Source organism: Zalophus californianus, chromosome 2 (genome assembly GCF_009762305.2).
Source record: "Zalophus californianus isolate mZalCal1 chromosome 2, mZalCal1.pri.v2, whole genome shotgun sequence".
Taxonomy (NCBI): Eukaryota; Metazoa; Chordata; class Mammalia; order Carnivora; family Otariidae; genus Zalophus; species Zalophus californianus.
The window spans coordinates 126,338,827-126,365,146 of record NC_045596.1 but is presented as its reverse complement, the minus strand read 5'-3'; the positions used below and the strand labels follow the sequence as shown (position 1 = coordinate 126,365,146).

Genomic DNA, 26,320 nt, shown 5'->3' with positions numbered 1-26,320 from the left:
GGTTTTGCAGAGAACCTGTATAGATAGCATAAAGTTTAAGCTTCATTAGCTTCATGGTAATTCCACCTGTGGTTACCAAAGTTGAAGATATGTATGAATCAACCTTTGCTTTTGGAAAAGGGTGTTTACTGTGCTGTGTAATATCTATTCATCTTCTCAGAGACTGTCTTTTTAATGACCTAAAAGGAGAGGTGAAATTTCTTGTATAAAATAGTCCTCAATTTGTTGAGTAACTAACTGCTTTATGATGGGCACTGTGGATGCTGTGGTGAACAAGACAGATCTAATTCTTGCCCTTATAGAATGTCCAGTGGGAAAGATGGATATTAACACATACAGTTTGTATGGTTTTGGATTATATAATGAGTAAATGAGGAAGTGTTTTTCATTGTTAGCATATGAATAATCTTGAGGTCACCATTCTCACTCATCTCAGTATGTTGATATTAAAGCCTTTTCGTTTTTCTTTTACTACAGTATCATTCTCAATAGACTGACCCAGAGCAGAGGTTCTCAGTCTTGGCTGTCAATAGAACCTGTTGCGAGAGGTTTTTTTTTTTTTTTTAAATAGGAAACAGAATTCCACACCCTCTACTCCACATTGTGTTTTATTTGGTTTGGGGTAGGGCCCAGGCATCAGCATTTTTAAAACATGTTTTTCCAGTATTCTAATGCACAATCAGGATTGTGGACCATTTCACAAGATCTTGGGAAACCTGTTGTTGTGTGATCGACTATTTTCCCTGTTTGAATTTCTACTTTTGTTCTACCTATCTTACTACTAATCTTCAAAGCCTACTTTAATACCTGTTTTATTAGTCAGGCTTTTTTGAGTATTTTAGCTTATCCTATAATAATTTCTCTGATCTCCAAATTGATAGATTCTAATAAGTCTTTGCTACTCATTTTGCAATTAATTACATATTTTGCAATTAGCTACATGGAATTAATTACATACATACTTATGTTTCTTTCTCTTTTTTTTTAAGTGATCTCTACACCCAGTGGTGGGGCTCGAACTTACAACCCCAAGATCAAGAGTTGTATGCTCTACCAACTGAGGCAGCCAGGTGTCCCTTTATAAATGTGTTAATTCTAGACTTTTTAAAAAAATATTTTATTTATTTATGAGAGAGAGAGAGAGCACAAGTGATGGGGGCAGGAGGAAAGGCAGGGGGAGAGGGAGAAGCAGCCTCCCTTGCTGGGGCAGGGCTCAGTCCCAGGACCCTTGTATCATGACCTAAGCTGAAGGCAGACGTTTAACTGACTGAGCCACCCAGGCGCTCCAATTCTAGACACTTTTTAAAAGAATCTCCTTAAGTAATCTTTATGTTTCAATAGGCATCTTTATTACATTGGTTTTTTTTTACTTAAATTTATGTGTTTTTTTCATCTTTTCAACTGGGTTTCAGCTGTTGAGGGATAATGTATATGTCATTGTATTTCCATAATACATCACTTTGCATAGGTGGATGTAAATATTTTCTAAATGACTGAAATAGCATGGTTAAGAATTTGAACCATGTCAAAAAAGTGTTATATAGCCCCAGTGACAAGTAAACTGGGCCTAGCCATTTGAATAATTGAATAATATTAGCTGCATCAACATTATTTTTCAGTGAGACAGTGGGATAGTCCACATATATAGTTTTCTAAACTATAATCATCATAAAATTGAACCTCGATTTTAAGTGGTTCAGAATCTGCCACTCTTCACCATTATGGTTACTAATTGTTTCCCTGATTCATTTAACCTTGATTGTTTATTTATAGGGCATCTGGAAGATAGGTACCTAATTTTTGCACTCTAAAGAAATTACCAGGTAACACTGACATATGTTGCAGGGTTGAAAGTGAAAATGCTGTCAGTGTCTAGGAAGATAGCATAAATGTTCTGTTTTAAATGATTGGGAATAGTTTGGTCTTTGGTTAACGGCGAGTATATATGTTCTACTTAAAATTGTTCCCCTTATAAAGTATATCTACTAGCAATGAATTGAAAAATTTTGATTTTAACACAAAAGTAGAACAAAAGCAATCCTTATTTTATGCTGTTGGAAGTACTAGATTGTAGCTGTTAGTGAGTTTTAGAGCTGTAATTTCACTGAAATTTTGTACTAATATGAAATGTGTGGTGGTAGAGTAGTACCTATAATCTTTTGTTTCTTTTAAGAGCTTATATTTTGAAGTTACTAAGTTCTTATGTGTTTATTGAAATAATTTATTTGGAAATAAGACTAATAGAATCCTTTTCTTTTTTTTAAAGATTTTATTTGTCAGAGAGAGAGAGTGCATGTGAGAGAGCACGTACACAAGCAGGGGGAGTGGTAGGCAGAGGGAGAAGCAGGATCCCTGCCAAGCAAGGGGCCCAGTGAGGGACTCGATCCCTCATGACCTGAGCTGAAGGCAGATGCCTAACCAACTGAGCCACCCAGGTGTCCCAGTAGAATCCTTTTCTAATTAGAGGATAATACTGATAAACATGTTGAGAGATTGTAATCTTATGATTATAATCTTTCTGTCAATGAGCTATTATAACAGAATTCTGTTTTTCTAATATTTCTTAAGGTAGGCTTTACACTTGTTTTTTTCCTTTTGACTTTTACTGTTTTCCCTTTCGAGTTATTCCTATTTTTTCTTTCTTTTTTCTTTTTTTGTTATTTTAGCTTCTACTTTTTGGCAAAATGAAGAAAATTTCCAGCATTTTAAAGCAACTATGCATAGTATAATTAGTAAGCTTACTGTAAAGAAGTTATATATGCTCATGAATAATTGCTGATTGCTTAATAGGAATTAAACAGTTATTTCCATGGAACAGTGCTGTAAAAATTTTATATATTACGGGATGTTTCCTTTATAATGTTACTGTAAAAGTAGCATTTACTTGGTTTAGTTTTATAAGTAATGTGTGTGCTTTTCTGTGTGTGTGTGTGTGTGTGTGTGTGTGTGCGTGCATGCATGCGTGTGTGTGTGCATGCGTGCGCACATGCCAGTATGTGTTATCTGTTAGCATGGATGTTACCATCAAGCTCAGCATCTTACTTTTTTTTTTAAAAGATTTTATTTATTTATTTGAGAGAGAGAATGAGAGAGAGCAAGAGAGCACATGAGAGTGGGGAGAGTCAGAGGGAGAAGCACACTCCCTGTAGAGCAGGGAGCCTGATGTGGCACTCGATCCTGGTACTCCAGGATCATGACCTGAGCCGAAGGCAGTCGCTTAACCAACTGAGCCACCCAGGTGCCCAGTATCTTACTTTTTGGAACAAGTATGATCCAAGTAAAACAGCCTGAGAGTATTACTGGAACCAGGGGTAAAATGCTATGCTGCTTCTTTGATGTAGTTCTTCATTTTGATTCTCTAGGTTCAGTTGACACTCTATACTTACCTATCCACGGAATTCGTTGGTACAGTCAACATATATAATGCCATTCGGAGAGTTGGAACAGTGCTTCTCATCATGCATACACTGAAGTATTACTACTGGGCAGTGAATCCTCAGGATCGAAGTGGTATCACCCCTAAAGGATTAGGTATGTTATCCCTGTTTATATATTTTGTCATAGATTTTTTATTTTCTTTGTTTTAACCAATAATATATTCTTCTTGAAGTTTTTCTGATATCATCATGGCAAAATTTTATTTTAATCTTATTGATAATTTTAATAGTTTGTCTTGAATTGAGGTTGCCAGAAGTTAATCACTTGCTACTTTTATGGAAGAATGCTACTTCTGCTGGTATAAGTTGTTTGCAGACTAAATATGGTATAATTAAGGCACTGAAAATGAGAAGTTCTATATTAGCATAGGGTTGATCCTGAAGCTAATTATCATAATGAGAATTATTGAAAAACCATGTTTTTTGGGAAATAGAGATTTCTTGAGGAAGTAGGGGGTGTATTTACTTCTAATAAATAATATAATGAAGTTACAAAATTTCAGTAATTATTTTCCTGTATAATCAGGAAATTACTGGAGAGATAATATTCATTCATCATGTCAAATTTATGGAAGGTATCAAAATAAAAATTATGACAAATGGTGGGTCTTTTGGTTTAAGTGTAACCTGCTTCAAATCGGCTATTGTTGTAAAAGGGAGTTAATCAGCTCATATAAACTGGCATTTTCAGTTGAACTTAGTGCAAGGGTTCAGAATATGCCCCTTGAACCCAGTTTGTCTCTCTCCATTTCCCAGTTCTTCTGTGTTGGCTCTTTTCATGTATTCTCTCCCTTGTAGTACCAAGCAGCCACCCTACCTTCACATCCTTAAAACTGTAAGTCTAACAGAAGAGTGTCTGCCTGTATCGAACATTTCCAGCTAAAGTCTCTTTGTTGCTCATTGGCTCTGATTGCATCATGTGCACAGTCTTATGTGGCAGATATTTTTCTGATTGCCCATACATGGGCATGGAAGACCTTTGCACTTCGGAAATACATGGTGTGAGAGTGAGGATGGGCTCAGTACCTTGATAAAAATCGAAGGCTGCTATTTGAAATCAGGAAATAGATGCTGGAGAGTCATTGTATTTAAATGCTTTGGCTGCTCGGTGATTTACCGACAAGTTTCATATTAATACAGTGTTTCTTTATCCCTTTCAAAATCTGCTTATTCTCAGAGAATATGCTATGTATAATTTAGAAAGATATGAGCACACACAGAAGTTGTATGATCTGTTTAAGGTGGTAGTTTTGTGGCAGAGAACTAGGTCATAATTTCCTCATGACTATTTGATGATACTGTAGCTGTATCATGTACTGTCCTGGGTATTAGTTTTGTATTCTGGCATTGATTTTATAACTGATTAGTGACCTTGGGAAAGTCTCATACTTGAAGTGAGAGAGCTGGACAAAGTTTGTGATTCTATTGTAACTCTGTAACTGATTCTTTGTCTAGGAATTGTCATGTGGAACAAATTTTAAGCAATTTTCTTCCTATTTTAATTGATCTGTTTAAGGTCATGGTGGTCTTGTGCTTTGGTGGTCTAAGAACTAGCTATAAATAGTGATTAGTGTAGGGAAAATTGCAGAAAATATGAAGCAAACAGGTACCTAACTTCAGGATCTTATAACAATGGGTGTTTGGTTTCAAAAGCTTTCTACTTGGGGATTATTTTTTTGAGACATGAAAATTGTCTTTAATGTGAGCCATGTGTGACCAGGGACTTTTTTAAGAAGGGGAGGAGATGGCAGAGGTAGTCAACATAATGTTTCCTTTCTAAATGAATCAAATGATGTTCAGGTGTACTTTAAAAAATTTTTTTATTAGCTCATACAAGAGTAATGGAAGCTTTTTTTTTTTTTAACTAAATTCACATTTAAGTTTGGATTTTCCTTTGTAGACTATTACTGTACTAACATTCTCAGAGTCTTTCAAAACATAAGTGCATATTATTATTGAATAGAAATTTTATTACCTCATTTTCATATTTTGGACTTCATCTAACCTTAATCAAAAATAAATTCCTTCATTGTAGTTTCAAAGTAACCCATTTTGTACATTTGGAACACTGTGTATACTATTGTATGTGAGACTGAATGTCTTTCTAGAGGCATAAAACTTTTAAATTGAAGAATAATTGACAAACAGTTATTAGTATCAACATAGTGATTTGATATTTAGATAGATTATGAAATGGTCACCTCAGTAAGTCTAGTTACCATCTGTCAACATGCAAACTTGTTGCAATATTATTGACTATATATTCCTAACATTGTACATTAAATCCCTGTGACTTATTATTTTATAATGGGAAAATATTACCTCTTGACCTCTTCACCTATTTTGTGCATCTTCCCATTTTCTTCCTTCCTCCCCTCTGGCAACTGTCCGTTTGTTTTCTGTATCTTTGAATCTGTTTCTCTTTTGCTTTGTTTGTTTTGTTTTTCACATTCCACAAACAAGTGAAATCATACACTATTTGTCTTTTGCTGACCTCACTTAGCATCATACTCTTTAGGCCCATCCATGTTGTCACAGTGAGAAGTTTTCACTCTTTTTTTATGGCTGAATAATATTCCTGTGTGCGTTTGTTTGTGTGTGTGTACACACATACATGTACCACATCTTTATCCATTTATCTGTCGATAGACATTTAGGTTACTTCCATATCTTCACTATGGTAAATAATGCTCTGCTTAACATGGGGATGCATATATGTTTTTGAATTAATGTTTTTGTTTTCTTTGGATAAATACCTAGAAGTGGAATTGCTGGATTGTATGGCAATTCTATTTTTAATTTTTTGAGGAATCTCCATACTGTTTCTGTAGTGGCTGGCTGCACCACTTTACATTGACATCAATAGTGCATGAAAATTTCTTTTCTCCACATTCACACTAATACTAAATACTTCTTGTCTTTTTGATTTTAGCCATTCTGGCAGGTGTGAGGTGAAATCTCATTATTGCTTTGATTTGCATTTCACAGATGGTAGTGATGTTGGGCATCTTTTCATGTGCCTTTTGGCCATCTGTATGTCTTAGAGATTTTTCTTCTTTCTTGAGGTAGGCCTGTCTTGATGTAAACTTCCCTGTTGGATCTGGTTTTGCTGCATTTCATAGATTTTGGAACATTGTATTTTCATTTTCATTTTTCTCAAGTTATTTTTTAATATCCTCTTATTGTCCTATTGGCTTTTTAGTAACATGTTTTTTAGTCTCTGCATGTTTATGTTTTTTTCCAGTTTTATTCTTGTAATTGATTTCTAGTTTCGTATCATTATGGTTGGAAAAGACACTTGATATGATTTCAGTCTTCCTAAATTTATTGAGACTTATTTTGTGGTTTGTCATGCTATTATTGTAGAGGAATGTTTCATGTGCTTGAGAAGAACTGTATCTTCTGTTTTTGGGTGGACTGTTCTGTATATATCTGTTTAGTATATTTGTTCTAATGTGTTATTTAAGCCATTGTTTTCTTACACATTTTCTGTCTGGATGATCTATTGATGTAAGTAAGGAGTGTGTTAAAATCCCCTACTATTATTGTATTACTCGCAGGTTCTCGTTTTTGTCTGGTAATACTTGTTTTATATATTTAGGTGCTCCAGTGTTGGGCACATGAATATTTACAAGTGTTATACCTTCTTGTTGGTTTAATCTCTTTATCATTATGTAATGCATTTGTCTTTTGTTACACCTTTTTAAAAAGTCTACTTTGATAAAAGTATTGCCAGCTCAAGCTTTCTTTTCATTTCTATTTGCATGGTGTATCTTTTCCTATCACTTCACTTTTAGTCTGTGTGTGTCTGTAGAGAGTGAGTCTCTCATTGGCAGCATAGAGGGGTTTTTGTGTTTTTTTTTTTTTACTCATTTACATTTGAAATTTTTACTGACAGGTACATATTTATTTATTACTATTTTGTTAATTGTCTTCTGTTATTTTTATAGTTCTCTGTTCCTTTCTTTTCTTGCTCTCTTTCCTTGTGATTTGATGATTTTGTTTATTGTTCTGTTTGGATTCCTTTTTATTTTTTGTGTACCTATTAGAGGTTTTTGTTTGTGGTTATCATGAGCTTCATATCTAACAACCTATGTATATAGAAGCCCATTTTAAGTTGGTGATTCCTTAAGTTCAAATGCATCCTAAAAGTACTACATTTTTACTCTCATCTCCCAATGTTTTATATTTTTGATGGCATATTTTAAACTTTTTATTTAGTGTATTCCTTAACTAATTATTGTAGATGTAGTTGATTTTATTACTTTTGTTTTTCAGTCTTTGTACTTGCTTTCCAAGTGAGTGATCCCCTACCTTTATATATGTTTGCCTTTACTGGTGTGATTTTTTTCTTTCCTTTATTTTCTTATTTCTAGTTATAGACTTTTTTCTTCCTGCCTGAAGAATTCTCTTTAATATTTCTTGTAAAGCATTTTTAGTGGTGATGAACTTCTTTAATTTTTGCTCATCTGCAAAACTCTTTATCTTCCTTTCAATTCTAAATGATAATGTTGAGGCATATGTCTCTTTAGGTGACTTCCTTTTATGTTTCTCATAAATATATGGAAAAAACTATTAGGAAAGACAGCTTTATACTTTGCTTTGAGGTCTTTAAAACACTAAGTGTGTGTGTATTATTTTTTTCAAAGATGGACCACGACCTAATCAAAAAGAAATACTTTCTCTACGAGCATTCTTGTTGATGTTCATTAAGCAGTTAGTGATGAAGGTGAGTTTATACTACTTCTCCTTTAGCATGTTCTGTATTTTAACTTATAATTTCACATAAGATACAATCTTTGGTTTATTTACCCTTTGTTGGGTTATTAGGGTTACACATTGGAAAATACTCTGAAAGATACTTGATTCTATGTTTTTTCTTTATTGCACACATATATGGATGTACATCATTGCAGAATTGGAGATTGATAATTGTAATATATGTTATATGATTTTCTCTAGGGGTTCAAGTGATTCTTTCATTCAGTAAATATTTACTGAGTTTCTCTTAAGTACTAGGTATTATTCTTGGGAGTAGTGATAACAGTAGACAACAAGACTCTTCAAGGAGGTTTCATTTTTAGTGGGCCTCTTGTACCTGACATTCAGAATTTGAGAAAAAATTTCCATGTATAAAGGTACCAGAAAGATGTATCAGCCTTTAGAAATTATTACATTTATCCCATCTTATTCTGTTGTAGGTAAAGTAAAATTTATTATTATTATTATTAATATTATTTTTTCCGTATCATTATTTTTAATGTCCAGCATTTACAACACAAGGGCCAGAGCTTTCTCCCCAGCTCAAGTTTATAAATTCTCAATTGGCTTGTGAGGTCAATAGGGATACTTCTTGTCTAATCTGGTTTCTGGGAAGACTTCATTCAGGCCCTCAGTGGTCATCTGATCAAATGGAATTATGTTCCTCATCTTCTCCAGCTCTTTTTCATATTCCTCAATCCTGGCCTTTGAGAGAGACAAAAACTCGGCACAACTTTTCACATCTTCTTTTTCTTCAGCATCCACCTGAACAGTATATTTATCCTCTGACACAGGAACCTTCAGGGCATTAAACTTCTTCTCAAAGTCATCTACCAAACCAGCCTTTGCCACATTGTCCTTGTAGTAAGCCCAGTCGATAGCAGGTGGTTTCTCAGGGAGAGTAGCCAATCTGGAGGTAAGTGTCTCATTCCAGGATTTCAGGGAGTTAGCAATGGCCTTCTGGTTTCGGGGTATGATCTCCCCAAAAGCTACCCAGTCAATGGTTTTTAGAGCAAGTTTTCGCGCAGCCATCTTGAGATCCTTCACCGACCCTGGCGGCCTAGAGTCCACAGCAGCAAGGAACGGAACTAAATTTATTATTTTTAAGGAAGGTTTTTTTGTTTTATAAGAGAGCAATGTATAAATGTATTTTATTATTTTTAATATTAAATATATTTATTATTATTTTAATATTTTATTATTTTCCTGTGTCATTTTCTTTTTTTTAGAATTTAATATTATGTTAAGTGGGCCAAACTTTTAGTATATCTTTTAGACTCAGATACCTTATTTCTATTTACAAAAAACATAACTTGATTTTTGTGTTTTTTAATTTTTTTCTGTGTGTTTTTGTTTCCTAATTCTCTTTCTTATTGCTCTTTTCTCATTGCAGCTTTGTGTTATCATTAATAAATTGATAGGATAGGTTGAAAATTTACATACTGAGTTCATATTTAAAAATGCAGTGTTTTCCTCAGGGAACAGTACTACTCACTTTTTAGTACCTGACCTTGTAACTGGTAATTTTAGAAGCTGTTCATTTATTCTCCAAATTTAATAGAAAAAAGAAATAGAAAAGTTGTCTTCTCTATTTGGTGGACTGATAGGTGTGAATAGTACTCTTTTATGATGAATTATTCATTTTCTTACTTCAGGATTCTATAGCTTTATTAGATAGCCTGTCATATATGGTTCTGAAAACAGGATACTTGATATCATTTCTTTGACTTCTTCTACACAGTCTTGATTATTGAATATCTTCAGTGTTTCCTCTAATACATGTTTTAGATTTAGATTCTATATTATAGTATCTTTGTATATATATAGCAGTTGACCAGGTTGACAAATGTTAGGTGTATTATTTACCTTTTAAAAAAACTTTTTTAAATGCATGTATATATAAGATATTTTAAGACACTTATGTTATGTTTTTAAAGGATTCTGGAGTAAAGGAAGATGAACTGCAGGCCATTCTTAATTACCTACTCACTATGCATGAGGTAACATTTGAAATTTATATTTTGGGATTTTATTTTTTGAAGCTGCATTATGGTCTTTGTTTTTAAAGTGAAAAAGTTAAAGTGATCTTTCATTAATATAACTGTAATGGAGAGTAAATGTCCTTAGGAACTAAATCTTAGCAACTTTCATTTAAATATCTTTTATTACCACAAGAAGCTCTGAGAATAATCATGAAAAGTTTTAAAAAGTTTTGAAATTGGGTATCATTGAATTAATAAAGTATGCCAAAAAGGAGGCTCCTGGGTGGCTCAGTTGGTTAAGCGACTGCCTTCGGCTCAGGTCATGATCTCAGGGTCCTGGGATCGAGACCCGCATTGGGCTCCCTGCTTGGCCGGAAGCCTGCTTTTTCCTTTCCCATTCCCCCTGCTTGTGTTCCCTCTCTTGCTGTCTCTGTGTCAAATAAATAAATAAAATCTTAAAAAAAATAAAAGAGAGTATGCCAAAGAATACCTTCATTGTATCTCTAGGAACCTGTGTAACATATGGGAAAATAGGTTATAAAAATGACTAAAAATGATTAGATTTTTAAATTCATAAAACAATCTTCCAATTGATTTTGCATGTTCAAATACTTTTAAGTCAAACAACTTATTTATAATGGGATTTGTAATTATGTTCAACCACATAACCAAGGTTGAAAAATAGATTGAAATGTTTGGGGTTTTCTTTATTATTTTGCCCTGGGAAAATGTAATACACGCCGACGTAATCTAATTAAGTAATTGGGTTAAGTATTTGTTAAATAAGTAAAATTTAAAATTGATGTTATTTCATGGAAAGCACAGCATTTCAAATGTTAATTTCATTTTTATTTATAGTTCATGTCTTGTGTTTTAATAAGTATCTGTTATAGTGTGAAATAATGTCTTTTTAAATCAATAGATGGGAGATACTGTTTTGACCTGTTGCTCTTAATTGAGGTAGAAGAGTGGATTAAATTTCTTTTTTGGATCATATTTGACTCAAACCTAATGATTGTGCTTTCTTTTTTCCTCTTGATTAGGGTATTTTATTTGTTGATTTCCTTTACCCGATGTAATAGTTGAAGATTTTTCAACCGAACTTCCTAGTAATGTTATTGTGTATGATTTTGTTTTTTATTTACTCTAACTCCCTATGGGACTGAAGTACTTTAAAAAAGAGAAACTGGAAATCATGGTGATCTTCTCTTTTCTCTTAATCTGTTAATTCAGAATCTTTTAGGTCTTTCAAATAAACCTTTTCCCAAGCTTCAGTGCCCTAGCTCTAGATTATGTGCTTAGCTTAGTGAAAATTAGATGTTCAAATAGCTGCAGTTCCAAAGCAGTGAACAGAAACTTGCAGACAGGGCAACAGAGAAAACTAGCTCTTGATAGCTGCTTCCCTTGTCCTTTTTTGAGTCAGTATTGCCAAGTTGGTTCTAAATATGCATACGTACTGTAATATTCAACCAAGGCTGTGTAGGATTGTCTTGGAGTTGTTTTGGATTTCAGAACTCATATATGCTTCTGTGCTGTTCTGTCAGTATTATCAAGTTATACTAGATACAGTAGTATGTTGCATCAGTAAACATTTACTGATAATCTGTATCTTCAATACTGTCAACAGATAATATATGAAATCTATTAGTTTTTCTCAAAAGCTTACTGTTGTAACTAGTTCTTGGGAGGGTCAGTGAATAAAGTAGTCAGGTAAAATAAATTGGGAAATGACACATAGGTTGTCTCTAACACTGCCATCAGATTGCCAACATTGATTACCTTATTAAAGGCTCTGATATGTTTTGCTATAAAAAAAGAAAACAACTTAGTTTCCCCTTTCCTCAATTTCTTGATGTATAAACCTCTGTCTAAAAAAAAAAAACCTGTTAAGTTAGATGTAGTAGATCTATAGAATATGTTTCAGGAAATCTTGATACTCTATACTATAAGAAGGATTGTGTTTCTTTGATTAAGACATTTGACTATTTGGTGATGTGTATTTTGAGTTAAACAGATGGAATATGTGTGTAAAGAACGAGCTTGTTAAAAATAAGTATATATTGCTCAAATGTCTATTTATTATTTTAAGTTACAATTTTTTTCATTTTGGAAGTATTCGGTGTTTAAAAAGTTCTTTTTTCCATATTTAAAAAAATTTCTGTTTTGATTTTAGGATGACAATCTAATGGATGTCCTACAACTGCTTGTTGCATTAATGTCAGAACATCCTAACTCTATGATTCCTGCTTTTGACCAAAGGAATGGATTACGGTAAGAGTTGTATATCAGGGATTTAAGTATATTTAAATTATAAGAGTTCAGTTTGGAAATGATAGAAGATTCTTAAATATGGGACATACTACTGGATCATATATTATAAATGAATTAAGGCATAAGACCCATTAATTTCATGTGTTATGTTTTTTGAAGAAATCTTTAATTATAGAGGATGTGTTACTATTTAATTTGTAAAGACAGATCAGGCAAATCAGGTTAGTGTTTTGTATGGTTAGAGCTGTTACACAGGTATTATAGGACTGAATTCTTTAGCAGAGTTATTTTTAGGTCCTAGAACAGTAATACTCATTTGCACTGCAAGAAAAGATCTCTCTGCTCCTCTTTAAGTATTGCTACCTTCATCCCTAATCCCAAATCATCATTGTGTTAGTCTACTTGAGCTTCCAAAACAAAATATCATAGACTGGGTTGTCTAAACAGCAGAAATTTGTTTCCTTACAGTTTTATTTTTTTAAAAATATACTCTGAGAAACTAAGTCTTCTCATTGTGTTTAGACTATTTACGGCTACTGTAACTACTGATAAGGCTTTATTTTCACCTAGCATTTTATTATTTATTTGTCCCAGTGTAATTTTTTCCCTCTGTTTCTCTTTTCCTGTGTTCCTTGTATTTGAATTCCTTTAGTATTCTTTTAAAATTAATCTATTTGGTTTTATATCTTTCTCTGCGTAAATTTTTTTTAGTAGTTGCACAGAGATTTCACAGTCTACTTTAATATTTTACCTCTTCAAATAAAATATAGAACCATTTCAACTATTTATCCCTTTAACTGCCGTTGTTTGTTACTACATCTAATATATCACAAGTCTCTCTAGACAATGATACAATTTTTAGTTTCACTTGTTATATGTATTTGAAGAATTTAAGGGAAGAATAATCCCTGTTTATATTTTTCCAGATAGTTATAACTTCTTTTATTCTTTTCTTCCATTCTGGAAGAACTCTATTCACATTTGTTGTTGAGCAGTTTCCTTGGAAATGAATTTTTAAATTATTTTTCCTGAATATAATTTTTAAAAAGATTTATTTTTTTGTTTTAGAGAGTGCAAGTGGGGGGAGGGGCAAAGAAAGAGGGAGAGAGAATCTCAAGCAGACTCCCTGCTGAGCATGGAGCCGGAAGCAGGGCTCCGTCTCATGACCTGAGATCATGACCTGAGCTGAAACCAAGACACTCAACCGACTGGACCACCCGGGTGCCCCTCTGAATATAATTTTATCTGGCCTTCATCACACAAGGTTATTTTTGTTGCATATAGAATTCTGTGTAGAATTCTACTCATTTCTTTTAGTACTTTAAAATATTTTTCCATTGTTTGCTGGTACCCATGCTTTCAAATGAGAAATACATCGTTATTTAAATCTTTATTTGCTAAATAAAATGTACTACATTTTTGTACTTGTTTTCAAGACATTCTCTAGCTCCCCCTACAATTTTATTGTAGTTTTCTTTGTGATTATCACCAATTTTGAGATGTTTTGGGCCCTTATTTTCCTATTTTTTGCTTCAGTTATATCTCTCTCCCTTTACTTTGGGTCTCTAGTGACATGAATATTAGGGGTTTTGATGTACACATCCCTGAGCCTCTTTTGAGTTTATGTCAATCTTTTTCCTTTGTTCTTCAGATTTGATACTGTCTGTTGATATAGAAGCTCTCTATGTGTGATAAACTTGATCTTCAACTTTATGGACTTTTTGTTTGCTTTTTCTATTTTGGTATTAAGCTCATCTCATAAATATTTTAGATTTGTACATTTCATTTGTATAATTTTAATATGGTTAATTTTATACTTTTTTGTTGAGAACCCTATTTTCTGATACTGTTAGTAGACTGTTTACTTTTACCTTCCAGAGGATATTTATAGTAGCTCCTTTAATATCTTTGTGTTATAATTACAACAATTTGCCCATCTCATCAGCATTTGTTCAGTGTCTTTTCCTGTGAGAAATGGTTATATTTTCTTGGTTCTTTGTATGTTGAGTAATTTTTTAATGTATCGTAGACAATGTGAATGTTATCTTTTATAAACTATGTGTTTTGTTAAAATCCTCTAATGCTGACATTTTGTTTTATTTTAGTAAGAAGGGTCAGACTGCAAGTTCTACCTATCCTTTGTGGGTAGGGGTTCCAAATGTCATTTATTGTAAAAAACCCCTCTTGTCCTGCTTTGTGTCTTTGTTGCACATAATGCACTCAGTGATTAGGTAGAGAATTAGGTGATAATTCAATATCTTTTTTTAATTAATTAATTTTTATTTATTTTTTAAGATTATTTATTTATTTGTCAGAGAGAGGGAGAGAGCGCACAAGCAGGGGGAGCAGCAGAGGGAGAGGGAGAAGCAGGCTCCGCGCTGAGCAAGGACCCCGATGTGGGACTCAATCCTAGGACCCTGGGATCATGACCTGAGCCGAAGGCAGATGCTTAACGACGGAGCCACCCAGGCGTCCCTCTTTTTTTAATTTAGGAAGATTTTGCTGTTCTGGTCTGTGTCTACTCCACACAAGTACATTTCTTGGGTCAGTTTACGAATTTTGTGGGTTTTTACAAAGATTTTGAGAATCTTTCCCTTCCTCCCCCTACCCCCCTACCCCCCTGCCGCCTGTGCGAACTCATTTTCTTAGTTCCTCTAACCAAAGGTCAATTTTTGTTAGAATATTAGCCACCTGAGCTTCTAACATCCACCTCTGAGATAAGAGCTCACTTTTGGGTCAGACTTAAAAGGGAAAATAAAAATTGAGACTCTTCTCTCTCTAATGGATAATTCTCCAAATTTTACCTCCTTTACACCAATGCATCTGCTTTTGTTTGGTCTTTAGAGTACTTAACGAAATTGCTTTTTGTATTTTTTCCCATTGTTTTAGTTCTAATATGTAAGACAGGTCGTTATTAGCTTTACTCTATCTTGGTTGAACCAGAACTCCCTGTTGATTGTTTAGTTTTCTTTCTTTCTTTCCTTATTTATTTATTTATATATTGATTTTTATTTTATTTTATTTTATTTTTTAAAGATTTTATTTATTTATTTGACAGAGAGAGAGAGAGACAGCGAGAGAGGGAATACAAGCAGGGGGAGCAGGAGAGGGAGAAGCAGGCTTCCTGCAGAGCAGGGAGCCCGATGTGGGGCTCGATCCCAGGACCCTGAGATCATGACCTGAGCCGAAGGCAGATGAAGGCAGACGCTTAACAACTGAGCCACCCAGGCGCCCCTCCTTTTTTTTTTTTTTTTTTTGAGATTTATTTATTTTAAAGAGAGAGCACAAGAGAGCGAGTGAGCATGTGTGCATGAGCGGAGGGGGAGGGGCAGAATGTGAGGGGGAGAGAGAATCCTCAAGCAGACTCCCCGCTGAGTGGGGAGCCCACTTTGGGGTTTAATTGCAGGACCCTGAGATCATGACCTGAGCAGAAAGCAAGAGTTGGCTTCTTAACTGACTGAGCCACCCAGGTGCCCCTAGTTTTCTTTTCTAAAAATATTTTCTGTTTAATGATTTTATAATACTATATTTCCTTTCTTCTTGGTGGACTTTATTATTTCTTATAAGACATGTATGTTAGCAATGAATTTTCCCGGTCTGTTCATCTGAGAATACTTATACTTCTCTTCATTTTTGGATAATAATTATGCTGGATATAAATTTTAACAGTTTTCTTTCAGTTTGCACTTTGGTTTAATTGACTTTTGGCCTCTGTGCTGAGATGTCGGCCTTGTATTACTGTTGTTTTCTATATGTTGAGTCATATTCCTCTTGATGCTTTTAACAATTTTTTTTGTCTTTGAATTTTTACTATATTTTGTTAAGTTGTGATTCTCTGTTTTTTATCCTTTTGTTATTGAGTTCTTAGATCTGTAAGTTAATGTTTTTTCATTAAATTTTGGAAGATTTCCCCCCATAGTTTCTTCAGAAAGTTTTTCTTCCCCATTCCTCTTTTTTTGGCTCTTGCATTATACCTACGACGGAATACTACATTGTCTCACAGGTTTCTAAAGGTCTGTTAATTTACCTTCCATCGTTTTCTTTCTGTTCTTCAGATTGGATAATTTCTTTTGATCTGTTGAAGTTCACAGACTCTTTTGCCATCTGAATCTGCTGTTGAGTACCTCTTGTGAATTTTTCTTTTTTCGTGTTTACTTTTCACCTCTAGAATCTTCATGTGGTTCGTTTTTATCTTTATTGAAGTTTCCTTATTGTTTAGTTACTGTTAATCTGTTTCCTTTTAATTATTTAAACATACCATTTTAAAATTAGTTGAATGTATTTATTGCATGTCTTGGAAGTGTTTGCAAAATCTGACACTTGGAACTTGAGTCATTTCGTTGATTGACTGCTTTTTTTTAAAAATGCGTCACAGTTTTTTATTTCCTTGCATGTGTAGTAATTTTGGTTGAAAACTGAGTATTTCAGATAAATATTATAGCAAGTTTGACTTCTGTTTTGTTTGTCCATGGGTTGTTGGTTTTCTTTTTTTTTAAAGATTTATTTATTTGAGAGAGGGAGAGTGAGCAAGGGAGCACATGAGCTGCAGGGGCAGAGGGAGAGAATCTTGAGCAGACTCTGTGCTGAGTGCAGAGCCTGATGTGGGGCTTGATCTCACGACCCTGAGATCACCACCTGAGCTGAAACCGAGTTGGACGCTTAACCAACTGCACCATCCAGGTGCCCCATTGGTTTTCTTTTTTAAAAAGATTTCATTTTTAAATAATCTTTATACCCAACATGGGGTTTGAACTCACAACCCTGATATTAAGAGTTGGCATGATCTACTGACTGAACCAGCCAGGCGCCCCATGGGTTATTGGTTTTTTGTTTGTTTTAATAATTTGCCTTGTCTAATCTCCAGATTTTATTTACTCCATGGTGTGCAGCATCTGGTTTCTCAGGTTGTTATTTATTTATGCTTTTTATTTCTTCTCTGTTTTCTCTCCTTGTCCCTCTCAACTGGGACGGTGGTTTGGGCATTAGTCCCATCATCAAAGCCATTGACTTTTGATTTTCTTACCTTAGTGTGTAGTAATTTCTCAGTAATAAATGCCTCTCAATTTGCCTCTCAATTTGTTGTTTCACTGGTTGAAAGGTTACATGTGAAAATTTTGTTTAATTTTACTTCTCTCTTTTGTATGGAGGGAAATGCTGCCTTCCACATTGGCATTAGTGTTTAAAGTACTATTTTTTTATAGTATGCTTTAAATTTTGGTACCTTCCCAGTTTTTTACTTATTGTGAATAAATGAAAAATCTATAATTTGGACAAATATATGGAGATGTGAATAATTAATCCCATTAATCCCATTAAATATATGTGATTCATCGCTTAAAAAAACACTAAAGAGATTTATTGAATATTTATCGTAGTTATATAGAATATAAATAACGGGAATGATGGGTAGGTAGTTCTTTTAAATCTAATTAGAGTTCTTTGGAAATATTTTTTGGCTCCAAAAATTCAATATGAGATTTTCTGAATTGTCAATTTTCTTTCTATCTTTCTGTCATTCTTTCTTGTCTTCATCTTTTTCTGCTTGTCTGCTTGTCTGTCCTTCTGTCATTCTTTCTGTTTTTCTTTCTTCTTGATATCTTTCATGAGTTAAAGAGACAGAGAATCCAGATGGAGCATTGATATATAATTTCATTATCTGTTTATGGTTACATTGCTACATAAAAGTAATTTTTAAAGGCCAACATGAAAAGAGCACAGGTATATATTTAGTGAAACTTTCATATTAATTGAAAGTCAAATGGAGTATAACAGGCTCAAATTGAAAAACATGGAGAAATTTGGAGGTGGGGGGATAGTCTTTCCTGGTGCCAGGTAATATAGGAATGCCAGACTGCATCATAGAAGTCAGTAACTTTTACAAATTTTAAGTGGCAATTTAATTTCCATTAAATGACAGAAATTTTCTCATTTACTTATTAAATATAAATTCTTTTCCACCATCACATCATTTAGACATTATCTCTGATATCTTGGGGCACTTATTTTTCCTTAGAATTGAATATGTTTTCTCATGCAGTGTCAGTCACATCCTAGGCCATGCTTAAATCTTAAGTATTAAATTTTTAATTTTTGTAGTCTAATGAGCTTTTATCATACATTTTATGTCTATGAACAGATTGAAATAATCTGTTACTTTTCAAATGACTCTTTTTGGTATTTCTATTACCTGAATATTTTCTTCATTGAAAATGCTATAGTGTATATGCTGCAGTATTTTTCAGTTCAGAAAAATAGATATATATATTAGAATGTCCATAAATTTTTATTATATGTATAGTCATAGTAAAATAGATTATATGAAAACATGCCCCAATTTTAAATAGTGCTTCTTATGGATTACTGTTAATATCTTTCTTATACTTTTTTCTATTTCCAATAGAGAAATGTATATATATTTATAAATTTTTTATAGTTAGAAAAATATATAAATGTCATTGAAGCAGTACAGGATTTTCCTGCTCTAATGTGAGAAATGTTTTTTATGTTAAATAGGGGCTCAACTTTGGTCAAAAAGCAAAATATGCTCACTTGGTTTTACAGAATTTAGTGGTTATTAACGTTTAGTAGATCAAATAAACTAATTGGATTCAGCTTTAGTGAGAAATATTCAACACTTAAAAATTATTATAGGATAAATATGAGGTATATAGATCCAATTATAGTCATTTTGCTCTTCTCATGTTATTAATGCTAGTAAAACATTATTTGAAAGTAATTAGATGGTTCTATCTGGAATTCATCTTTGGTGAAATCATTTTGATTTTTAACCAAAGATTATTTGTTAAGTTAAACTATAGCAAGCATAGATTAATTCATTCTGTGTTAAAATGTCTTAAAGTGTTGTGGTTTTTACACCAGTATTAAACTTATGTTAATATTTCTTTACAGACAATTTAATTTTTATTTTACTTAATTTAAATCATGGAAAAATTTTATAAACATATCGGTATTGTCCCAATAATTGAATGTTATAGTTTTGGTGGTATGATTTGTATTAAAAATGACTAGTTTCACATACCATTTTATGAGGTTACAGTATATTATGGACTAAATATTTTTAATTGATATTTTAATAGGAATCAAAGTTCTTTTTATATATTTCCTTTTCTGTCAGCCACTAGGGGATCTAGGCCTTTACTTTTTGTTCATAATTATTTTTTTCAGACAGTTATTAAGCATTAAGATTTTTATCTAGGAGGATACTTGAAAATCTTAGTATTTTTAAAATAATCATGAAAGTTTCTGATTTTTGGGACACCTGGGTGGCTTAGTTGTTAAACGTCTGCTTTCAGCTCAGGTCATGATCCCAGGGTCCCAGGATCGAGCCCCACGTCGGGCTCCCTGCTCAGCGGGAAGCCTGCTTCACCCTCTCCTGCTCCCCCTGCTTGTGTTCCCTCTCTGGCTGTCTTCTCTTTCTGTCAAATAAATAAAATCTTAAAAAAAAAAGTTTCTGATTTTTTTTCTAAATGTTTATGAGGAAAGAAATGGTATAATGAAATCATTTAAATATAACTTTGCTTATGGAATTGTGTATGATACTCAAATTTTGCTATACTTTGTTTATACTCAAATCAGTGGTCTGTGACTGAATGCCCTTGGAGATCATTTTAAACTTAAACTTAAACTTAACTTAAAATAGATTACTATGTAAATTTCGAGAATTGAATGTGAAATTTATTTGTAGATGTCATTTATGTTTCAGCCTTTTTGCTTTTTAATTATTTTTGATTATCATTCATTACTTCTCATCATTTTTCATTATCCCGTTCTCTTGCTTTTCATGATGAGAATTATTTACAGATTTAAATATGTGTTATCATTAAACAATGGTTTCTTTGTATTGATTTTAAAATAAATGTGGTAGCTTCCAAAGGGCTTTGTTAAGCCTGTAGTAGAGGAAAAAATAGTAACTCAGAACCAGCTTTATGCCATACAGTTTGCATAAGTACATTTATGGGTATAGTATAAACCACCATTATTTTCTGAGTATTTTAATTTGTTCTCATTTTTTGGTCTTCATTAAAAGGAACAATAACTGGTGAGAGATAAGCAAGTTTTTTTTTATTTTTAAAAGATTTTATTTATTTATTTGACAGAGAGAGACACAGCGAGAGGGGGAACACAAGCAGGGGGAGTGGGAGAGGGAGAAGCAGGCTTCCCACTGAGCAGGAAGCCTGATGCGGGGCTCGATCCCAGGACCCTAGGATCATGACCTGAGCCGAAGGCAGACGCTTAACAACTGAGCCACCCAGGCGCCCCTTAAAGTCTTTTTTAAAAGAAGAGTTTTATGTTATAAAATTTAGAGGGAGGTATAGACATTTCCCATATACTCCCCTGTCCCCACACACGTACACCCTCCTTTATTATCAACATACCCACCAGAATGGTAGAGTTGATGAACCTACATTTACACATTGTAATCATCCAATCTGTAGTTCACATTACAGTTCACTCTTGCTGTTGTACGTTCTGTGGTTTTGGACAACTGTATGATGGCATGTATCCATCATTAGGTTATGATACAGAGTACTTTCATTGCTCTAAAAATCCTCTGTACTCTGCCTGTTCATCCTTTTTCCACCCTACTGATCTTTTTGCTATTTCTATAGTTTTCCCTTTTTCCAGAATGTCATTTGTTTGGAATCGTACAGTATATAGCCTTTTCACATTGGCTTCTTTCACTTAGTAATATGCATTTAAGATTCTTCCATGTCTTTTCAAGGCTTCGTAGCTCATTTTTTTTAGTGCTGAATAATATTCCATTGTTTAAATGTTCATAGTTTATCTATTCACGTACTAAAGGACATCTTGGTTGCTTGCAAGTTTTGGCAATCGTGAATAAAGGTGCTGTAAACATGCATGTGCAGGTTTTTGTATGGACATGTTTTCAATTTCTTTGGGTAAATAAGGAGCACGATTGCTGGATCCTATGGTAAAAGTGTGTTTAGTTTGGAAGAAACTCTCAAACTCTCTTTCAAAGTGGCTGTACCATTTTACATCCCCACCAGTAATGAGTGAGAGTTCATACTACTCTACATCCCCACCAGGATTTGGTGGTTGTTGGTGTTCTAGGTTTTGTCTATTGTCATAGCTGTGTAGTGGTATCTCATTCTTATTTTAATTTGTATTTCTCTGATGACATAATGTGGAGCATCTTTTCATACGCTAATTTTCAATCCGTATATTTTCTTTGGTGAAGGTCTGTTAAATTCTTTGGCCCATTTTTAATAGGGTTGTTTTTATTGTTGAGGTTTTTTTTTTTTTAAAGATTTTATTTATTTATTTGAGAGATAGAGAGAGAATGAGAGAGTATGAGAGGGGGGAGGGCCAGAGGGAGAAGCAGACTCCCTGCTGAGCAGGGATCCCGACGCCGGACTTGATCCTGGGACTCCAGGATCATGACCCAAGCCGAAGGCAGTCACCCAACCAACTAAGCCACCCAGGCGCCCTATTGTTGAGTTTTAAGAGTTCTTTGTATATTTTGGATAGCAGTTCTTTATCAGATGTGTGTTCTGTAGATATTTTCTCCCAGTCTGTCTTGTCTTCTAATTCTCTTGATAATTGTTTTTTGCAGAGCAGTTTTTTAATTTTTTTTTTTTTTTTTTTTTAGTTTTAAAGATTTTATTTATTTATTTGACAGAGACACAGCAAGAGAGGGAACACAAGCAGGGGGAGTGGGAGAGGGAGAAGGAGGCTTCCTGCCTAGCAGAGAGCCCGATGTGGGGCTTGATCCCACCCAGCACTCTGGGATCATGACCTGAGCTGAAGGCAGATGCTTAACGACTGAGCCACCCAGGCACCCCAGAAGTTTTTAACTTTAATGAAGTCCAGCTTATCAATTACTTCTTTGTGGATTGTGTCTTTGGTTTTGTATCTTGCATCACCATACCCAAGGTCATCTATGTTTTCTCTTGTCTCCTAGGAGTTTTATAGTTTTGCATTTTACATTTAAGTCCATTTTGAGTTAATTTTCATGTCTATTTATTTGAATGTGGATATCTACTTGTTCCAGCATCATTTGTTGAAAGAGTTATCTTTGGTCCATTGTACTGCCTTTGCTCTTCCTTTGTCAGTGAGAAGTTAACCACATTTATGCTGGTCTATTTCTAGGCTCTTTATTCTGTTCCATTGATTATTCGTGTATTCTTTTGCCAATACCATACTGTCTTGATTACTATACCTTTATAATACATCTTGAAATCTGGTAGCATTGATTTTTCAACTTTGTTCTTCTCCATCAGTAATTGTGTTGGCTGTCCTAGGCTTTTGCCTCTCAAGATAAACATTTAGAATAGTTTTTTGTTAGCTATAAAATAACTTTTTGGGATTTTGATTGGAATTGTATTGAATCTATAGATGAAGTTGGGAAGGACTGAGATATTGAGAATATTGTCTTCCTATTTATGAATATGGATTTACTCTCCGTTTACTTAACTTAGCTCTTTTTTGGTTTTATACATCAGTTTTATAGTTTTCCTCATGTAGATCTTGTACATATTTTGGGGAAGTCCCACTATAAATGGTATTGTGTTTTTAATGTCCTATTCCACTAGGAATAGGTATATAGGAAAGGAGTTGACTTTTGTGTCTTAACTCTGTATTCTCCAACCTTGGTATAATCGCTTATTAGTTCCTGGATTTATTTGGTTGTATCTAGATTTTCTGCATTGATGATCATGTCACCTGTGAACAAAGACAGTATTATGTCTTCCTTCACAATCTGTATACCATTTATTTCCTTTTATTGCCTCACTGCATTAGCAAGAACTTCTAGTACAATTCTGAAAAGGAGTGGTAGAGGGGACATCCTTGCCTTTTCCTTAGTGGAAATCCTTGGACTTTCTCACTATTAAATATGTTAGCTGTAGGGTTTTGGTGGGTAGTCCTTAAGAACTTGAGAAAAAGTCCCCTCTGTTCCTAGTTTATTTAGAGTTTTTACCATGAATGGGTGTTGGATTTTGTCAAATATTTTTTCTGCATCTACTGATACCAGTAATTTTCTTATCTATAGAATACTTTAATTGATTTTATTTATTTATTTTTTTAAAGATTTTATTTATTTGACAGAGAGAGACACAGCAAGAGAGGGAACACAAGCAGGGGGAGTGGGAGAGGGAGAAGCAGGCTTCCCGCTGAGTAGGGAGCCCGATGTGGGGCTCGATCCCAGGAACCTGGGATCATGACCTGAGCCGAAGGCAGATGCTTAATGACTGAGCTACCCAGGCGCCCCAACTTTAATTGATTTTATGATAGATCATATTAATTTGCAAATGGTGAACCAGCCTTGCATCCCTGGGATAAATTTCACTTAGTCATGGTATATAATTCTTTTTTTTTATTAACATACAATGTATTATTTTTTCAGGGGTACAGGTCTGTGATTCATCAGTCTGTAATTCTTTTTATGTTTTTTCTTTTACATTGGATTAGTTAATATTTTCTTTAGGATTTTTTCATCTTTGTTAATGAGATATATTGGTCTGTAGTTTTCTTGTAATGTCTTTTTTTTTTTTTAAATTTTGGTGTTGGATAATGTTGGCTCATAGAATGAGTTACAAGGTATTCCTTCTGGTTTTATCCTCTGAAAGAAATTGTAGAGAATTGGTATAATTTCTTCCTTACATTTTTGGTAGAATTCACCAGTAAACCTGTCTGGGTCTGACACTCTGTGTTTTGATAGGTTATTAATTGTTGACTCATTATCTTTAGTAGTTATTAACCTTTGTAGATCATCAGTTATTCTTGTGTGAGTTTTGGCAGATTGTCTCTTTTAATGAATTGGTCCATTTCATCTAGGTTATATAATTTGTGGGCATAGAGTTATTCATAGTATTCCTTTATTATCCTTTTTATGTCCATGGAATCTATAGTGATGTTCCCTCTTTCATTTCTGAAAGTAGTAAATTGTGTTCTCTACCTTATTAGTTAGCCTGGCTAAAAGCTTATCTAAATATTTTATGGATCTTTTCAAAGCAGCTTTTGGTTACGTTAATTTTCTCTATTGATTTCCTATTTTCATTTTTGTTGTTTTCCACTCTAATACTTATTTATATTTTCCTCTGCTTACTTTGGATTGAATATTCTCTTCTTTTTTAGTTTTCTGGGAAGCTTGATTAGTGATTTAAGTTCTTCTTTTCTAATACATGTATTTAATGCTATGAATTTCCTTGTAAGTACTGCTTTTGCTGGATTTCACAAATTTTTTTAAGTTGTATTTTCATTTTCATTTAGTTTAAATTTTTTTTTTATTAAAGATTTTTATTTATTCATTTGTGGGAGAGACAGAGAGAGAACAAGCAGGGGGAGAGGCAGAGGGAGAGGGAGAAGCAGACTCTCCGCTGAGCAAGGAGCCCGATGCGGGACTCGATCCCAGGACTCTGGGATCATGACCTGAGCCGAAGGCAGACGCTTAACCATCTGAGCCACCCAGGCGCCCCATTTTCATTTAGTTTAAAATATGTTTATGTTTTCTTAAGATTTCCTCTTTGGACCTACATGTTATTTTTAGTGTTATTGTGTGTGTGTTATTTTATTTTATTTTTTTAGTGTGTTGTTTAATATCCAAATATTTTGGAATTTTGCTGCTACTTTTTATTTCTAGTTTAATTCCATCGTTGTCTGGGAGCAAACAATATATGATTTCTAATCTTTACATTTGTTTAGGAATGTTTTATAGCCCTGAATGTGTTCTACTTGGTGAATGTTATGTGTTAGCTTAAGAAAAATGTGTATCCCACTGTTACTGGATGAAAAAGTCAATAGATGTCAATTGAGGATAGTCATTGATGGTATTGTTGAGTTCAGTTATGTCCTTACTGATTTTCTGCCTAGTGGATCTGTTTCTGAGAGGAATTTTAAAGTCTCCAACTAGAATAGTGTATTCATCTATTATTTCTCTTTGTAGTTCTGTTGATTTTTATACCATATTATTTTATACTCTATTGTTAGGCACATACATGTTACAGACTGTTATGTCTCAATGGAGAATTGACCCCCTTTATCATTAAGCAATACCCTTATCTCTGATAACTTATCTTACTTTAAGGTCTGCTTTCTCTGAAATTAATGTAACTATTCTTGTTTTCTTTTGTTTTTTGTTTTTTATTATGTTAATCACCATACATTACATCATTAGTTTTTGATGTAGTATTCCATGATTCATTATTTCCGAAAATTTTGTTTTCTTTTGATTAGTGTTAGCATGTTATATTTTTCTCCATTCATTTAGTTTTAATCTATATGTGTCTTTATATATAAGGTGGGTTTCTTGGGGACAGCATATAGTTGATAAGCAAGTTTTAAATATCAGGAATGTATATTAAATTCACCCATACCTTACTTGAAAATAGGTTTATAATTTGAATATATTAAAATGCACATATATACCTCTATATTTTAAATCTTTACTTTTGGAAAATATACTTAGTAATTTGTTCTTAATTTTAATTCCTTCAGTGTCATCTATAAACTTATGGCATCGACAAGTGAAGGAATCAGAGTACAAGCTCTCAAGGCAATGGGCTATTTTTTAAAACACCTGGCCCCAAAGTGAGTATAGTATGCATGACATCTAAAATGGGCTGTGGTATGTTACTTTTTTATTTTGTAAATCTTTGGATATTAATGAACAAGTAATGTTACTTGTTCATTATAAGAATACATTTGTATAAATGGAATTTTAGAAACCATTGAGACTTCATTTCATGTGGGTTGATTATCATTTGCTTTATCTGTAGTATAAAGCTGACATTTTAACCTCAGTATTTGTCATAGTATGTTCTGCTATAGGGATAACTGAAAACTAAAACTTCTGTTTTTTTTTTTTTTCTTAGCTGAATATAGATATTC

At 33.5% G+C, this 26,320-nt stretch overlaps 2 protein-coding genes across 4 annotated transcripts in view; one reads left to right on the top strand and one right to left on the bottom strand.

Moving 5' to 3' along the window:
- LRBA (LPS responsive beige-like anchor protein) overlaps positions 1-26,320 on the top strand; it is a 737,558-nt gene that overhangs the window by 134,244 nt on the left and 576,994 nt on the right. For all 3 annotated transcript variants that reach the window (XM_027597848.2, XM_027597846.2, XM_027597847.2), the window contains 5 exons: positions 3,363-3,531; positions 8,087-8,166; positions 10,136-10,198; positions 12,354-12,451; positions 25,928-26,020. In XM_027597848.2, coding sequence (XP_027453649.2) covers positions 3,363-3,531; positions 8,087-8,166; positions 10,136-10,198; positions 12,354-12,451; positions 25,928-26,020 — 503 coding nt within the window. The remainder of the gene's footprint in view (positions 1-3,362; positions 3,532-8,086; positions 8,167-10,135; positions 10,199-12,353; positions 12,452-25,927; positions 26,021-26,320) is intronic.
- On the bottom strand, positions 8,775-9,243 carry LOC113924279 (ATP synthase subunit d, mitochondrial-like). Its single transcript, XM_035726012.1, has one exon. It carries the CDS (start codon positions 9,228-9,230, stop codon positions 8,775-8,777), a length of 456 nt encoding a protein of 151 aa, XP_035581905.1. The 5' UTR covers positions 9,231-9,243.

Coding starts and splice junctions, on each gene's coding strand:
- LOC113924279 (XM_035726012.1), bottom strand. CDS start 9,230: ATGGCTGCGCGAAAACTTGCTCTAAAAACCATTGACTGGGTAGCTTTT.